The sequence below is a fragment of the Oncorhynchus kisutch genome, unplaced genomic scaffold (assembly GCF_002021735.2).
Source record: "Oncorhynchus kisutch isolate 150728-3 unplaced genomic scaffold, Okis_V2 Okis07a-Okis12b_hom, whole genome shotgun sequence".
Taxonomy (NCBI): domain Eukaryota; kingdom Metazoa; phylum Chordata; class Actinopteri; order Salmoniformes; family Salmonidae; genus Oncorhynchus; species Oncorhynchus kisutch.
In genome coordinates, this window is record NW_022261984.1 from 5,881,493 (window position 1) to 5,900,497 (window position 19,005).

General features: G+C 42.9%; 1 protein-coding gene across 2 annotated transcripts; it reads left to right on the plus strand.

Annotated features, from left to right (window-relative positions):
- Positions 1 to 872: 872 nt before the first annotated feature.
- On the plus strand, positions 873 to 18,642 carry LOC109880166 (prostaglandin reductase 1). 2 transcript variants are annotated; one of them, XM_031814676.1, is made up of 9 exons: positions 873 to 1,930; positions 3,717 to 3,870; positions 8,181 to 8,284; positions 8,854 to 9,021; positions 11,305 to 11,422; positions 12,484 to 12,639; positions 12,756 to 12,861; positions 15,446 to 15,564; positions 17,806 to 18,642. In XM_031814676.1, the coding sequence occupies exons 2-9, from the start codon at positions 3,763 to 3,765 to the stop codon at positions 17,914 to 17,916; spliced, it is 990 nt and encodes a 329-aa protein (XP_031670536.1). In that variant the 5' UTR covers positions 873 to 1,930; positions 3,717 to 3,762; the 3' UTR covers positions 17,917 to 18,642. The 2 variants fall into 2 exon arrangements, with proteins under 2 accessions (XP_031670536.1, XP_031670537.1); XM_031814677.1 differs by having other exon boundaries at positions 1,800 to 1,930; positions 3,721 to 3,870.
- The last annotated feature ends 363 nt before the right edge of the window (positions 18,643 to 19,005 follow it).

Sequence of the window (19,005 nt, forward strand, 5' to 3'; positions counted from 1 at the left end):
ATAGTATGCCTTAATGTGTGATATTAATAAACATTTAAATAAAAAAGACAATATCCAAATGTAAGTCAATATCATGAATATCATAAATACCACCTTCCCACCACTTTAATGCCCCTTCAACTCGTAATTACTAGTGGGAAATCCCTGAGCTCCAACTTCTCCCACATGTTGACCTCTGATGTCACCTACTAAGGAAATGATCTCGATAAGTGCATTTTAGGCAGTTGAATTTAATACAACGTTATTTATAAAAACAATCTACAAATATTTTTTTAACACTAATTGGCTTACTCTTGGCCTTCCAAGTTGGCGCAGCGGTCTAAGGCACTGCATCTCGGTGCTAGAGGCCTCACTACAGACACCCTGGTTCGAATCCAGACTGTATCACAACCGGCTGTGATTAGGAGTCCCATAGGGCGGTGCACAATTGGCCTAGCGTCGTCTGATTTTGGCCGGTGTGGCAGTCATTGTAAATAAGAATTTGTTCTTAACTGACTTGTCTAGTTAAATATTACCTAGCAGCTTGTTGGCCATTATCTTATCGGCAATTCTCAATGAGGTCAAAGCATGCGAATGTATCCAACTGCTATTTACGACTTCACATGGCCATCCTCATATTCGTAATCATATCTGTACATTGACAGTTGGGTCGGATAAGTAGATGTTGGCAAATACCTATCTCCCTGCACGTTTATAGACCAAACAACCTGCAGAGTAGGAGCCGCGGAGGGGTGTGTGTTCCACCTGTGTCTCCTCAACTTGCAGTGGGCGGACAATTTTGCTATCAGTCAGAATGCGAGTTGGCGTTTCATCTTTTTTTCCTACCCTCACCCGTTTGTTAGATATTAAGCACATTGATAGCTTGATAGCAAACGTCCTTGCCATGTGATTTATCATAGAAGCATGCTAACGTGAATGACCACACCGAAACAGAAATGAAAGTGATCGGGTGAAATTATGAAGCGAGTGGACAGAGACATACAGCTTTACTCTATCCAATCAGAACAGCAGGATCAATATACAGCCCACCCTTCTCTTTACAGACAGGCAACCTAGCCAGTTGAGCTATTTAGATGATATAGCAGCACCTTGCTTGACTGACTGACAAGAGAAAGATGCGTTTCCGATCACGGATAATAAAGAAAGACTCGGATCATAATCGTATCAAGAGAATTGCTCATTTCCTTCACCATACTTGCTTGTTCGACTACTCGGCACACCTCTAGTAATAACCACCTCCCACTTGGTTATGAATGCAGCATAAATTGACGGAGTAATGCTGCATTCATGGAAAGTGGTAAGTACCAGTTGTGAAGTCATAATTCCAGTTGATGCATTCACATGCTTTGAACTCTTTGAGAAACTGCAACTGGCTAAAAGCCAACAAGCTGCATCAACCATGGACATCATGCTTGAAAACAAATTATAATGTTACAAAACCATATTAATAGATTACTTTTTATAAATAAGGTTTTGTTGCACTTAACTGCAGAAAATGCTGTTCTGGAAGTAATTTTCTTAGTAGATGACGACAAAGGTCAGCATGTGGGAGAAGTCTGAGCTCAGGGATGATAAACGTGTTTTCCTCTAGTAATTACCAGTTGGAGGGGACGTTCAAGAGGATGTTTTTCCCAGTCGTACATGGCAAATACAAGCTTCCCACTTGGTTATGAACGTAGCATTAGGCTACAACTTCTGTCATCGCACTGTTCAATGATTCTGCTTTTTCGGTCGGTGAGGAAATATTAGGGTGAAAGGTTAGGCAACGTTATAACTCCAATGCCAGTAACAACGCCCACAGTTCCCTTCCGGACACTGCAACAGATCGGTTACTATACCCAATCCTGAGATCCACCGACAAGCCAACTTTCTCCAGCAGACTTGGGCGAGCCTGAACTGAAACAGCAGACGCGCAAGCACGGACCAAACGGTAAAGTAAACAGACATATCCACACTTTCTACCCTAATATTCAGTGTTTGTCTAGTACAAATGTTTATATTCAGTGTTTGTCTTGTACAAATGTTTATCGAATTTACAAGTTCCGCGTTTATAAGACGTTGGCCTACACTCATTCAGTCGATTTCGCGGTGGCGTAATTACGCGTTTATTAACGGATGTCGTACGAGTGAGGATTCGCTTTAGCGAAAAGTAGGACTAGTCCCATTCCGTTATCTGGCTGCTTGGATGCGATGCTTACCAGCACGCATGTAGTTTACGGGCGGGTTCTTCCGCTCATCGCCTTTTTGTTGTTGCTGCTGAAGTAGATCTATTCCGCATGTTGACGCCTGAGAAACGTTGAATTAACAACACATATTGATCAGTTTAACATTAAGCATAACGGCTAGTATAGAGTAGCTCGGTCGTCTGTTTCAAACCAAGAATTCAACTTCAACCACAAACAACGACTATAGGAATAGGAGTTGGTTGCATGTTGGCTACAGTTGGCATACAAATAGATCTGGGACCAGCCTTGGGTTGAGTTGTCTTGTCTGAACACGTGCATATATTGCATTCCATAAAAGCCCATTCATCAAAACTATATTTCATTCTGAACGGCTGCTTTAGTTCATTGCCGAGGTGTCATTTCTCTGTATGAAGTGGACATTCGAGATCAAAGTCGTTACAGCCACCTATAAAGTAACCCATAGCAACACTGTTGCAAAGTAGCTGAAATGAAGCTGTCTGAAATCCACAGTGGCAATGCTTAGATCTATTCCATTCAATTACCAAATGCTTGAATGGAAAACATAGATGACAATATTTAATCAGCTTTACACAGTGAAATATAGCTAGGTGAGGAATGTACTCGATGTACATGGGCTGTGGTGCAGTGGTCTAAGACACTGCATATCAGTACAGTCTCTGGTTCAAATCCTGGCTGTATCACATCAGGCCGTGATTGGGAGCCCCATAGGGCGCCGTACAATCAGCCCAGCGTTGTCCGGGGTAGCAACATCATTGTAAATAAGAATTTGTTCTTAACTGACTTGTCTAGTTAACTAAAGGTTTAGCCAGAAAATCAAATGTAGAGTGTGAAGACTAGGATAGCTGGACATACTTCATGGTCTGGCCCATCAGCCTGACCAATCATTCTGCCTGTACAGCAATATCAGGGGCGCAACTTTCACTGCGGACAGATGGGGGCATGCAGATATTTCAATTTTTTTCCACCCCAGTTTTATCATTGGAAATGTGATACAAAACGAGGCAAAAGTGTGCTTTAGGACCAATGCGGACATCTCCGAGCGGTTGAGTAGGCTGTTAATAATATATGTTTTGTTATGCCCCCCCACTTCTAAAACCAAAGTCGCGCCCTTGAGTTTCAGCATATTCAGGTAGAATCAAGTAGAATCATTGGAATTACAGTAATAATACTTTATTGTCCATTATCTTACAGTAGTGAATGAAAATGGATTTTGCTCCCAACCCAAAGTAGCTTAATCTGTTTTTATGTCATAACAATAGTTTTCATGACCTGCCCTGAGTAAACATGGCTAAACAATAGTTTTCATGACTTGCCCTGAGAAAACATTGGGACAAAGTCGTTTTCATGACCTGCCCTGAGTAAACATAGCTGTGATAGGGTTTATTAGCATATGCACAAAGGAATGCAAATATTTACGCTGTGATTTCAACCCAAGACACACAACACATGTTCTAGATCTCCCTCTGTCTCTCATACACTCAGACCTCTGTCTCCTCCTCTTGCCTCCAGCCAGTCTCTACAGATCTACTGTTTTTGACCAGAGGAGCAGAGCACCATGGTTGTGTCCAAGGCCTGGACGTTACGCCAGCACTTCCAGGGTTTCCCCAAGGCTAGTGACTTCCATCTGAGGGAGGAGACGCTGCCGCAGCCCAAGAATGGACAGGTGAGGATAGGATAGACTTTGAAGGGCAATTCCACCATTTTCCAACCTTATCTTCATCATATGCAGCACAATAACAGTGTCTACTACATATGTGGAAATGTTGCATTTCTATGTTTTGTAGAAAAAAATACAACTTTAAAAAGTTCTACTCGATGACATCATCAAAAGTTAATCTAGAAGAAAAAGAAACGCACACCTATTTAGGCGAGGTGCTGGCTAGAGGTGCTGGCTAGAGGTGCTGGCTAGAGGTGCTGGCTAGCGGAGTAGAAAACTTGAAAATAAAAGAGAGCCGCACACTCTAGGAGCTCAGATGCAAAAATGTAATTACCAACGTTTCAATAGCCAAGCTGTCTTAATAGGGGTATCATCACAAACACTGCGGGATGACTCGTTTATATAGTGTCAAAAGACACAGGTGTCTGTAATCATGGCCAAGAGTGGCCTAATATCATTGGTTAATTTTCAAATATTAAAATGGCACACAAACAACAACATACAAACAACAAATGGATAGCATACGATCATAGATTCATTTGACTACACAAGCTTACAAACAATTACAATGGCAAAGTCACAATAATCACAAGAATGGCTTCAGATCAAAGTCTACGTTGAGACGGAAGGGAGCAAGGGTCTTTGAACTTTCTTTGCGTCTCAGCCATATTTCTGCAGAAATCTGATTGTTTTTTGCAAATTCTTTTGATTGGACAGAATTGGCTGTAGGGCAAACTATTTTTCAAGGGAAGTGGGTGACAACTATCAGCCCTCAACAAACTGTTAGGATCAGTAGGCTTCCTGTAAAGATCAGTGTATAGAACATTATCTTCACACAAGATCAGAAGATCAAGAAAACTGATTCGACGTGTATCAGATTGCATAGTAAATCTCAGATGCTCAGAACAGGAGTTAAGAAAAGCATGGAACGCCTGGAGCTGTTTTGCATCACTCCTCCATAGAACAAAAATATCATTAATATACCGTTTTCAAATAATCATGTTAGTCAAGAAATTTTTTGAGAGGATTGAAAATATACTGTTTCTCCATGTAACCCACATACAAATGAGCATAGTTAGGAGCCATGGGGGATCCCATAGCAGTACCTTTAGTCTGAATAAATAACTCATTTAGAAACATGAAATAGTTATGCGTGAGTACTATTTCAGCCAATGTTATAATGCAGGCACTGGAAGGTAGTTCATTAGGGTCATGTTGCAGAAGAAAATGTTCCATAGCTTCAATACCGCCCTCGTATGGAATATTTGTGTATAACGACTCAACATCAAAAGTAACTAACAAGGTATTCTCAGGGAGAGGATCAAGAGATTCAATGATAGAGATCATACTGCTGGTGTCCTTTACAAAGTAGGGGAGCTGTTCTGAGATCATACTGCTGGTGTCCTTTACAAAGTAGGGGAGCTGTTCTGAGATCATACTGCTGGTGTCCTTTACAAAGGAGGGGAGCTGTTCTGAGATCATACTGCTGGTGTCCTTTACAAAGGAGGGGAGCTGTTCTGAGATCATACTGCTGGTGTCCTTTACAAAGGAGGGGAGCTGTTCTGAGATCATACTGCTGGTGTCCTTTACAAAGGAGGGGAGCTGTTCTGAGGTCATACTGCTGGTGTCCTTTACAAAGGAGGGGAGCTGTTCTGCGAGTGGTCTAATAAAAAAGTTAACAAAAGTAGATAGAGGGGTTGTTACTGCATCAATGCCCTTTACAATAGGGACTGTTACTGCATCAATGCCCGCTACAATAGGGGCTGTTACTGCATCAATACCCTCTACAATAGGGGCTGTTACTGCATCAATGCCCTCTACAATAGGGGCTGTTACTGCATCAATGCCCTCTACAATAGGGACTGTTACTGCATCAATGCCCTCTACAATAGGGGCTGTTACTGCATCAATGCCCTCTACAATAGAGACTGTTACTGCATCAATACCCTCTACAATAGGGGCTGTTACTGTATCAATGCCCTCTACAATAGGGGCTGTTACTGCATCAATGCCCTCTACAATAGGGGCTGTTACTGTATCAATACCCTCTACAATAGGGGCTGTTACTGTATCAATGCCCTCTACAATAGGGGCTGTTACTGCATCAATGCCAGCTACAATAGAGACTGTTACTGCATCAATGCCCTCTACAATAGGGGCTGTTACTGTATCAATGCCCTCTACAATAGGGGCTGTTACTGCATCAATGCCCTCTACAATAGGGGCTGTTACTGCATCAATGCCCTCTACAATAGGGGCCGTTACTGCATCAATGCCCTCTACAATAGGGACTGTTACTGCATCAATGCCCTCTACAATAGGGACTGTTACTGCATCAATGCCCTCTACAATAGGGGCTGTTACTGCATCAATGCCCTCTACAATAGGGACTGTTACTGCATCAATGCCCTCTACAATAGGGGCTGTTACTGCATCAATGCCCTCTACAATAGGGGCTGTTACTGTATCAATGCCCTCTACAATAGGGGCTGTTACTGCATCAATGCCCTCTACAATAGGGACTGTTACTGCATCAATGCCCTCTACAATAGAGACTGTTACTGCATCAATGCCCGCTACAATAGAGACTGTTACTGCATCAATGCCCTCTACAATAGAGACTGTTACTGCATCAATGCCCGCTACAATAGAGACTGTTACTGCATCAATACCCTCTACAATAGGGGCTGTTACTGCATCAATACCCTCTACAATAGGGGCTGTTACTGTATCAATGCCCTCTACAATAGGGGCTGTTACTGTATCAATGCCCTCTACAATAGAGACTGTTACTGCATCAATACCCTCTACAATAGGGACTGTTACTGCATCAATGCCCTCTACAATAGAGACTGTTACTGCATCAATACCCTCTACAATAGGGACTGTTACTGCATCAATACCCTCTACAATAGAGACTGTTACTGCATCAATGCCCTCTACAATAGGGGCTGTTACTGTATCAATGCCCTCTACAATAGGGGCTGTTACTGTATCAATGCCCTCTACAATAGAGACTGTTACTGCATCAATACCCTCTACAATAGGGACTGTTACTGCATCAATGCCCTCTACAATAGAGACTGTTACTGCATCAATGCCCTCTACAATAGAGACTGTTACTGCATCAATGCCCTCTACAATAGGGACTGTTACTGCATCAATGCCCTCTACAATAGAGACTGTTACTGCATCAATGCCCTCTACAATAGGGGCTGTTACTGCATCAATGCCCTCTACAATAGGGGCTGTTACTGCATCAATGCCCTCTACAATAGAGACTGTTACTGTATCAATGCCCTCTACAATAGAGACTGTTACTGCATCAATGCCCTCTACAATAGGGGCTGTTACTGCATCAATGCCCTCTACAATAGAGACTGTTACTGCATCAATGCCCTCTACAATAGAGACTGTTACTGCATCAATGCCCTCTACAATAGAGACTGTTACTGCATCAATGCACGCCACAATAGAGACTGTTACTGCATCAATACCCTCTACAATAGGGACTGTTACTGCATCAATGCCCTCTACAATAGAGACTGTTACTGCATCAATGCCCTCTACAATAGAGACTGTTACTGCATCAATGCACGCCACAATAGGGCGCCCTGGAGGTCTTGTAACATTCTTGTGTAATTTCGGCAAAGTATAGAAAGTGACTAGAATTAACCAATGATATTAGGCCACTCTTGGCCATGATTACAGACACCTGTGTCTTTTGACACTATATAAACGAGTCATCCTGCAGTGTTTGTGATTATACCCTGATGAAGACAGCTTTGCTGTCCAAATGTTGGTAATTACATTTTTGCATCTGAGCTCCTAGTCTCTTTCATTTTCCATTCATCAAAAGTTAAAACATTTTTAAAAACAGTGTTTTTCTAACGCTGAAATTTGAAGTGATGTGGGGAGCAAGAAATCACTGTTTTAATTCTACCCTGTGATGTCACAGAGAATACTTTTTGAGGACCGTCTTCTCTTTTTAACCACGGATCACAGAAACACACTGTTTTCACATGTAGACACTGGATTGTTGCTGGAGATAAAGAATATGAAGTTGAAAGTGGCGGAATTGCCCCTTAATGTCCCAGAGGGGAAAATTGTCTTGACGCCCTACCGGAAACTGCATCATTGTTCCATGGCATGTGAAATGACTTGATATCTGTGTTAAAAAAAACACGTGTTTTCTTTGCAAAACGGTGTCCACTAATGAATATACCCCTTAACAAATTCTACATTTTTTTAGCAAAATATTTTCAGTTGCAAAATGTTTCGCTAAGGTGTGTACTAATGAATAGACCACTGTTCAGGTACTGTTGGAGGCTGTGTTCCTCAGTGTGGACCCTTACATGAGACCCTACAGCCAGACGATGATGAAGGAGGGAGACGTTATGATTGGATCACAAGTTGCCAAGTAAGGGTACATTATGGGGGAGGGAGGCAGGCATGTGGATGCAAACACATACTAGACTGACTGACAGTCATGTTGACACTATAGACTGACTGACACTCATGTTGACACTATAGACTGACTGACACACATGTTAACACTATAGACTGACTGACACTCATGTTGACACTATAGACTGACTGACACTCATGTTGACACTATAGACTGACTGACAGTCATGTTGACACTATAGACTGACTGACAGTCATGTTGACACTATAGACTGACTGACAGTCATGTTGACACTATAGACTGACTGACACTAATGTTGACACTATAGACTGACTGACACTCATATTGACACTATAGACTGACTGACACTCATGTTGACACACTATAGACTGACTGACACTCATGTTGACACACTATAGACTGACTGACACTCATGTTGACACACTATAGACTGACTGACAGTCATCTTGACACACTATAGACTGACACTCATGTTGACATACTACAGACTGACTGACAGTCATGTTGACACACACACTCACTTCTCGCTGTCTCCCCCCCCCCCCCCCCCCCCTCTCCAGGGTGATCCAGAGCTATAACCCCAGCTTCCCGGTGGGCTGCCATGTGGTCAGTGATTGTGGATGGAGGAGTCACTGGGTGTGTGATGGGGCAGAGCTGACCCCTGTGCTTCCCGACTGGCCCCAGGACATCCCCCTCTCCCTGGCCCTGGGGGCCATCGGCATGCCTGGGTAGGATGGATAGATGGATGGATCTATCTCGATAGATAGATAGATACAGTGCCTTGCGAAAGTATTCGGCCCCCTTGAACTTTGCGACCTTTTGCCACATTTCAGGCTTCAAACATAAAGATATAAAACTGTATTTTTTTGTGAAGAATCAACAACAAGTGGGACACAATCATGAAGTGGAACGACATTTATTGGATATTTCAAACCTTTTTTAACAAATCAAAAACGTAAAAATTGGGCGTGCAAAATGATTCAGCCCCTTTACTTTCAGTGCAGCAAACTCTCTCCAGAAGTTCAGTGAGGATCTCTGAATGATCCAATGTTGACCTAAATGACTAATGATGATAAATACAATCCACCTGTGTGTAATCAAGTCTCCATATAAATGCACCTGCACTGTGATAGTCTCAGAGGTCTGTTAAAAGCGCAGAGAGCATCATGAAGAACAAGGAACACACCAGGCAGGTCCGAGATACTGTTGTGAAGAAGTTTAAAGCCGGATTTGGATACAAAAAGATTTCCCAAGCTTTAAACATCCCAAGGAGCACTGTGCAAGCGATAATACTGAAATGGAAGGAGTATCAGACCATTGCAAATCTACCAAGACCTGGCCGTCCCTCTAAACTTTCAGCTCATACAAGGAGAAGACTGATCAGAGATGCAGCCAAGAGGCCCATGATCACTCTGGATGAACTGCAGAGATCTACAGCTGAGGTGGGAGACTCTGTCCATAGGACAACAATGAGTCGTATATTGCACAAATCTGGCCTTTATGGAAGAGTGGCAAGAAGAAAGCCATTTCTTAAAGATATCCATAAAAAGTGGCGTTTAAAGTTTGCCACAAGCCACCTGGGAGACACACCAAACATGTGGAAGAAGGTGCTCTGGTCAGATGAAACCAAAATGTAACTTTTTGGCAACAATGCAAAACGTTATGTTTGGCGTAAAAGCAACACAGCTTATCACCCTGAACACACCATCCCCACTGTCAAACATGGTGGTGGCAGCATCATGGTTTGGGCCTGCTTTTCTTCAGCAGGGACAGGGAAGATGGTTAAAATTGATGGGAAGATGGATGGAGCCAAATACAGGACCATTCTGGAAGACTCCTGATGGAGTCTGCAAAAGACCTGAGACTGGGATGGAGATTTGTCTTCCAACAAGACAATGGTCCAAAACATAAAGCAAAATCTACAATGGAATGGTTCAAAAATAAACATATCCAGGTGTTAGAATGGCCAAGTCAAAATCCAGACCTGAATCCAATCGAGAATCTGTGGAAAGAACTGAAAACTGCTGTTCACAAATGCTCTCCATCCAACCTCACTGAGCTCGAGCTGTTTTGCAAGGAGGAATGGGAAAAAATGTCTGTCTCTCGATGTGCAAAACTGATAGAGACATACCCCAAGCGACTTACAGCTGTAATCGCAGCAAAAGGTGGCGCTACAAAGTATTAACTTAAGGGGGCTGAATAATTTTGCACGCCCAATTTTTAAGTTTTTGATTTGTTAAAAAAGTTTGAAATATCCAATAAATGTCGTTCCACGTCATGATTGTGTCCCACTTGTTGTTGATTCTTCACAAAAAAATACAGTTTTATATCTTTATGTTTGAAGCCTGAAATGTGGCAAAAGGTCGCAAAGTTCAAGGGGGCCGAATACTTTCGCAAGGCACTGTATGCAGACTGCCCTGTGTGGTTGAGGTGTGTGATATACAGTAGTGGTTATAATAGTGCTGATGGTGATTATGATATCTCTCTAGTCTGACAGCTCTGTATGGACTAGAGGAGGTGTGTGATATACAGTAGTGGTTATATTAGTGCTGATGGTGATGATGATATCTCTCTAGTCTGACAGCTCTGTATGGACTAGAGGAGGTGTGTGATATACAGTAGTGGTTATAATAGTGCTGATGGTGATGATGATATCTCTCTAGTCTGACAGCTCTGTATGGACTAGAGGAGGTGTGTGATATACAGTAGTGGTTATAATAGTGCTGATGGTGATGATGATATCTCTCTAGTCTGACAGCTCTGTATGGACTAGAGGAGGTGTGTGATATACAGTAGTGGTTATAACAGTGCTGATGGTGATGATGATATCTCTCCAGTCTGACAGCTCTGTATGGACTAGAGGAGGTGTGTGATATACAGTAGTGGTTATAATAGTGCTGATGGTGATGATGATATCTCTCCAGTCTGACAGCTCTGTATGGACTAGAGGAGGTGTGTGATATACAGTAGTGGTTATAATAGTGCTGATGGTGATGATGATATCTCTCTAGTCTGACAGCTCTGTATGGACTAGAGGAGGTGTGCGAGATAAAGAAGGGGGAGACTCTTCTGGTGAACGCTGCAGCAGGAGCCGTGGGCTCAGTGGTGGGACAGATCGCCAAGATCAAGGTACAACATTCCTCCAACGTTCCCAGAGCGTTCCCAACAACGTCTCAACAGTGTTATTTACTTCCTGAAGATGAGGACAAGTTGTGTTCTACATTCCATGTGTCTCTGTGTGTTACCAGTGACTTTCATAATGTATAGTGAGTCTGTGTAATAAGGTCTGTGTGTAGCTGGTGTAGAGAGTCAGGCGCATTGAGTAAAACACATATTTACTCATAATATTCACAACATACAACATAATAAACCGAGCCCACAATAACGGACCGTAATACAATAAACAACAACTCACAAACAAACATTTTTATTTCATTTTTTTCCCACCTTTATTGAACCAGGTAGGCAAGTTGAGAAGTTCTCATTTTCAATTGCGACCAGGCCAAGATAAAGCAAAGCAGTTTGACACATCCAACAACACAGAGTTACACATGGAGTAAAACAAACATTCAGTCAATAATACAGTAGAAAATAAGTCTATATACAATGTGAGCAAATGAGGTGAGATAAGGGAGGTAAAGGCAAAAAAGGCCATGGTGGAGAAGTAAATACAATATAGCAAGTAAAACACTGGAATGGTAGATTTGCAGTGGAAGAATGTGCAAGGTAGAAATAAAAATAATGGGGTGCAAAGGAGCAAAATAAATAAATATAGTAGGGGATGAGGTAGTTGTTTGGGCTAAATTATAGATGGGCTATGTATAGGTGGCGTAATCTGTGAGCGGCTCTGATAGCTGGTGCTTAAAGCTAGTGAGGGAGATAAGTGTTTCCAGTTTCAGAGATTTTTGTAGTTCGTTCCAGTCATTGGCAGCAGAGAACTTGAAGGAGTAATTGGCTGTGGGGGTGACCAGAGAGATAAACCTGCTGGAGCAGAGGTTAAATAATGAACATGTAATTGGGGAATAGAAACCAGGTGTGTAGAAAACAAAGACAAAACAAATGGAAAATGAAAAGTGGATCGGCGGTGGCTAGAAGACCGGTGACGTTGACCGCCGAACACCACCCGAACAAGGAGAGGGACCGACTTTGGCAGAAGTCGTGACACTGTGTGTGTGTGTGTCTGTCCTCAGGGCTGCAGAGTGGTGGGCTGTGCGGGGACAGATACCAAGGTGTCCTATCTAAAGGAGCTGGGTTTTGACCAGGTCTTCAACTACAAGACTGCCACCTCCCTGGAGGAATCACTCAGGGAGGCCGCGCCACACGGATACGACTGCTACTTTGAGAACGTGAGGTCACTGCACCACTCGCACACACGCACTCTTTGTGTGTGTGGACATGCGTGTGTGTGGACATGCGTGTGTGTGTGTGTGTATCAAAGCTCAATCTCTCTCTCTCCGTCCAGGTTGGGGGGAAGTTCTCCAGTGTAGTGATGCCTCAGATGAGAGAGTATGGCAGAATAGCTGTGTGTGGAAGCATCTCCATGTACAACGACACCACACCACAGACAGGTATACTGTCCACACCACAGACAGGTCTACTGTCCACACCACAGACAGGTATACTGTCCACACCACAGACAGGTATACTGTCCACACCACAGACAGGTATACTGTCCACACCACAGACAGGTCTACTGTCCACACCACAGACAGGTCTACTGTCCACACCACAGACAGGTATACTGTCCACACCACAGACAGGTCTACTGTCCACACCACAGACAGGTATACTGTCCACACCACAGACAGGTCTTCTGTCCACACCACAGACAGGTCTACTGTCCACACCACAGACAGGTATACTGTCCACACCACAGACAGGTATACTGTCCACACCACAGACAGGTCTTCTGTCCACACCACAGACAGGTCTACTGTCCACACCACAGACAGGTATACTGTCCACACCACAGACAGGTATACTGTCCACACCACAGACAGGTCTTCTGTCCACACCACAGACAGGTCTACTGTCCACACCACAGACAGGTATACTGTCCACACCACAGACAGGTCTTCTGTCCACACCACAGACAGGTCTACTGTCCACACCACAGACAGGTCTACTGTCCACACCACAGACAGGTCTTCTGTCCACACCACAGACAGGTCTACTGTCCACACCACAGACAGGTCTACTGTCCACACCACAGACAGGTCTACTGTCCACACCACAGACAGGTCTACTGTCCACACCACAGACAGGTCTACTGTCCACACCACAGACAGGTCTACTGTCCACACCACAGACAGGTCTACTGTCCACACCACAGACAGGTCTACTGTCCACACCACAGACAGGTCTACTGTCCACACCACAGGCAGGTATACTGTCCACACCACAGACAGGTCTACTGTCCACACCACAGACAGGTCCTCTGTCCACACCACAGACAGGTCTACTGTCCACACCACAGACAGGTATACTGTCCGCACCACAGACAGGTACTGTCCACACCACAGACAGGTATACTGTCCACACCACAGACAGGTATACTGTCCACACCACAGACAGGTATACTGTCCACACTACAGACAGGTCTTCTGTCCACACCACAGACAGGTCTACTGTCCACACCACAGACAGGTCTACTGTCCACACCACAGACAGGTCTACTGTCCACACCACAGACAGGTCTACTGTCCACACCACAGACAGGTCTACTGTCCACACCACAGACAGGTATACTGTCCGCACCACAGACAGGTACTGTCCACACCACAGACAGGTCTACTGTCCACACCACAGACAGGTATTCTGTCCACACCACAGACAGGTCTACTGTCCACACCACAGACAGGTCTACTGTCCACACCACAGACAGGTCTTCTGTCCACACCACAGACAGGTATACTGTCCAAACCACAGACAGGTCTACTGTCCACACCACAGACAGGTCTACTGTCCACACCACAGACAGGTCTACTGTCCACACCACAGACAGGTCTACTGTCCACACCACAGACAGGTATACTGTCCAAACCACAGACAGGTCTACTGTCCACACCACAGACAGGTATTCTGTCCACACCACAGACAGGTATACTGTCCACACTACAGACAGGTCTTCTGTCCACACCACAGACAGGTATACTGTCCACACCACAGACAGGTCTACTGTCCACACCACAGACAGGTCTACTGTCCACACCACAGACAGGTCTTCTGTCCACACCACAGACAGGTCTTCTGTCCACACCACAGACAGGTCTACTGTCCACACCACAGACAGGTATTCTGTCCACACCACAGACAGGTCTACTGTCCACACCACAGACAGGTCTACTGTCCACACCACAGACAGGTCTTCTGTCCACACCACAGACAGGTCTTCTGTCCACACCACAGACAGGTCTACTGTCCACACCACAGACAGGTCTACTGTCCACACCACAGACAGGTCTACTGTACACACCACAGACAGGTCTACTGTCCACACCACAGACAGGTATACTGACCACACCACAGACAGGTCTACTGTCCACACCACAGACAGGTCTTCTGTCCACACCACAGACAGGTCCACTGTCCACACCACAGACAGGTCTACTGTCCACACCACAGACAGGTCTTCTGTCCACACCACAGACAGGTCTTCTGTCCACACCACAGACAGGTCTACTGCCCACACCACAGACAGGTCTACTGTACACACCACAGACAGGTCTACTGCCCACACCACAGACAGGTCTACTGTCCACACCACAGACAGGTATACTGTCCACACCACAGACAGGTCTTCTGTCCACACCACAGACAGGTCTACTGTCCACACCACAGACAGGTCTACTGTCCACACCACAGACAGGTCTACTGCCCACACCACAGACAGGTCTACTGTCCACACCACAGACAGGTCTTCTGTCCACACCACAGACAGCTCTACTGTCCACACCACAGACAGGTCTACTGTACACACCACAGACAGGCATACTGTCCACACCACAGACAGGTCTACTGTCCACACCACAGTTATTTATTTATATTTCTGGGCCATATGTACACACCTATGTGATCTTACTGTATCTGTGGAACTGGATCCGTATATCTGTACATGTTAATATTTGGCTACTGTATGTGTTTATATTTCAGGGCCGTATGTACACACCTATATGATCTTCAAACAGCTGAGGATGGAGGGCTTCCTGTGTGCTCGCTGGAAAAACAAACACCAGCAGTCACTGAGGAGGCTGATGGCCTGGATGACTGAGGTACAGGGAGAGGGTTCTACTAGCAGGGTTCTATTACTATTGTTCTATTATTAGTGTTCTATTACCAGTGTTCTATTACCAGGATTCTATTATTAGTGTTCTATTACCAGTGTTCTATTATTAGTGTTCTATTACCAGTGTTCTATTATTAGTGTTCTATTACCAGTGTTCTATTATTAGTGTTCTATTACCAGTGTTCTATTATTAGTGTTCTATTACCAGTGTTCTATTATTAGTGTTCTATTACCAGTGTTCTATTATTAGTGTTCTATTACCAGTGTTCTATTATTAGTGTTCTATTACCAGTGTTCTATTATTAGTGTTCTATTACCAGTGTTCTATTATTAGTGTTCTATTACCAGTGTTCTATTATTAGTGTTCTATTACCAGTGTTCTATTATTAGTGTTCTATTACCAGTGTTCTATTATTAGTGTTCTATTACCAGTGTTCTATTATTAGTGTTCTATTACCAGTGTTCTATTACCAGTGTTCTATTATTAGTGTTCTATTACCAGTGTTCTATTATTAGTGTTCTATTACCAGTGTTCTATTATTAGTGTTCTATTACCAGTGTTCTATTATTAGTGTTCTATTACCAGTGTTCTATTATTAGTGTTCTATTACCAGTGTTCTATTATTAGTGTTATATTACCAGTGTTCTATTATTAGTGTTCTATTACCAGTGTTCTATTACCAGTGTTCTATTACCAGTGTTCTAATAAGTGTTCTATTACTAGTGTTATATTACCAGGGTTCTATTACCAGTGTTCTAATAAGTGTTCTATTACTAGTGTTATATTACCAGGGTTCTATTACCAGTGTTCTAATAAGTGTTCTATTACTATTGTTATATTATTAGTGTTCTATTACCAGTGTTCTATTATTAGTGTTCTATTACCAGTGTTCTATTACTAGTGTTCTATTACTAGTGTTCTATTACCAGTGTTCTATTACCAGTGTTCTAATAAGTGTTCTATTACTAGTGTTATATTACCAGGGTTCTATTACCAGTGTTCTAATAAGTGTTCTATTACTATTGTTATATTATTAGTGTTCTATTACCAGTGTTCTATTACCAGTGTTCTATTATTAGTGTTCTATTACCAGTGTTCTATTATTAGTGTTATATTACCAGTGTTCTATTACCAGTGTTCTAATAAGTGTTCTATTACTAGTGTTATATTACCAGGGTTCTACTACTAGTGTTCTATTACCAGTGTTCTATTATTAGTGTTCTATTACCCGTGTTCTATTATTAGTGTTCTATAATTAGTGTTCTATTACCAGTGTTCTAATAAGTGTTCTATTACTAGTGTTATATTACCAGGGTTCTACTACTAGTGTTCTATTACCAGGATTCTGTTACCAGGGTTCTATTATTAGTGTTCTATTACCAGTGTTCTAATAAGTGTTCTATTACTCGTGTTCTATTATTAGTGTTCTATTACCCGTGTTCTATTATTAGTGTTCTATTACCAGTGTTCTGTTATTAGTGTTCTATTACCCGTGTTCTATTATTAGTGTTCTATTACCAGTGTTCTATAATTAGTGTTCTATTACCAGTGTTCTATTACCAGTGTTCTATTACCAGTGTTCTATTACCAGTGTTCTATTACCAGTGTTCTATTACCAATGTTCTATTACCAGTGTTGTATTACCAGTGTTCCATTACCAGTGTTGTATTACCAGTGTTGTATTACCAGTGTTCCATTACCAGTGTTGTATTACCAATGTTCTCTTACCAGTGTTATATTACCAGTGTTCCATTACCAGTGTTGTTTTACCAGTGTTCCATTACCAGTGTTTTATTACCAGTATTGTATTACCAGTGTTGTATTACCAGTGTTGTATTACCAGTGTTGTATTACCAGTGTTGTATTACCAGTGTTGTATTACCAGTGTTTTATTAGCAGTGTCCTGCTACTTGTGACAATATTGGACTGGATGACTGATGTACAGGGGCAGGGTTCCATTACCAGTGTTTTAATACCAGTGTTCCATTACCAGTGTTCCAATACCAGTGTTTCCATTACCAGTGTTCAGGATACAATCGAAACCAATCCAGTTAAGATTCCTTGTGAAGGTAGTTTTATAGAGTCATGTGAATCCATGAAAATAGTTGTCAAACATTGTGTAAGCATGATGATGATGAGGAATATGACAGAGGTGATGATGGTGATGACGGTAATGATGATGCTGATGACGAGGAGGAGAATAAAATGTTTGTGTTGATCTTTCAGGGCAAGCTGAGATGCAATGAACACATCACCATTGGTTTCAACAACATGCCTGCTGCCTTCATGGGCATGCTACAGGGAGACAACACCGGCAAGGCTGTGGTCAAGGTGTGATGACATCACAATCAACATTACACTCCTCCAGAACATCTGGCTAAAGCATTCCAGAACACTCAACTTCATACACTCCAGGTTCTAGAACCAGAATCTGTTTCACCTTAACATTCCAGTATCCTTCCTGAAAATCACACTCTAGTGTTCTGTTCCATGTTTATTCATAGACACGTTCAACAGACAGCTAGACAGGTTTTGGTCCAGTGTAATTCAACAGACAGCCAGACAGGTTTGGTCCAGTGTAATTCAACAGACAGCCAGACAGGTTTGGTCCAGTGTAATTCAACAGACAGCCAGACAGGTTTGGTCCAGTATAATTCAACAGACAGCCAGACAGGTTTGGTCCAGTGTAATTCAACAGACAGCCAGACAGGTTTGGTCCAGTGTAATTCAACAGACAGCCAGACAGGTTTGGTCCAGTGTAATTCAACAGACAGCCAGACAGGTTTGGTCCAGTGTAATTCAACAGACAGCCAGACAGGTTTGGTCCAGTGTAATTCAACAGACAGCCAGACAGGTTTGGTCCAGTGTAATTCAACAGACAGCCAGACAGGTTTGGTCCAGTGTAATTCAACAGACAGCCAGACAGGTTTGGTCCAGTGTAATTCAACAGACAGCCAGACAGGTTTGGTCCAGTGTAATTCAACAGACAGCCAGACAGGTTTGGTCCAGTGTAATGCTATTAACTAAATAAACATGTCTTCACAATATAATGTTTATAATAAATCCAGTCTACTGATCATTTACTGTTTCTACACCAATAACGTAATATTTGACTAATTACCAGACAGTCCCCACCACCTGGTTAATACTGACCTTAACCCAACACCTATCAACCTCATAACCAGTGTTTGATTTGATTTGATTGATTTGATTTAACCTGGTCTATACTGAGTTTATACTGTAGTGACCTTAACCCAACACCTAGCAACCTCATAACCTGGACTATACTGAGTTTATACTGTAGTGACCTTAACCCAACACCTAGCAACCTCATAACCTGGTCTATACTGTAGTGACCTTAACCCAACACCTAGCAACCTCATAACCTGGTCTATACTGAGTTTATACTGTAGTGACCTTAACCCA

Bases quoted from the DNA above. Each gene is read 5' to 3' on its own strand.
- LOC109880166 (XM_031814676.1), top strand. From the start codon at position 3,763: ATGGTTGTGTCCAAGGCCTGGACGTTACGCCAGCACTTCCAGGGTTTC. The intron at 3,871-8,180 runs GTGAGGATAGGA...ACCACTGTTCAG, and splicing joins CGCAGCCCAAGAATGGACAG to GTACTGTTGGAGGCTGTGTT. The intron at 12,862-15,445 runs GTATACTGTCCA...TTTATATTTCAG, and splicing joins CGACACCACACCACAGACAG to GGCCGTATGTACACACCTAT.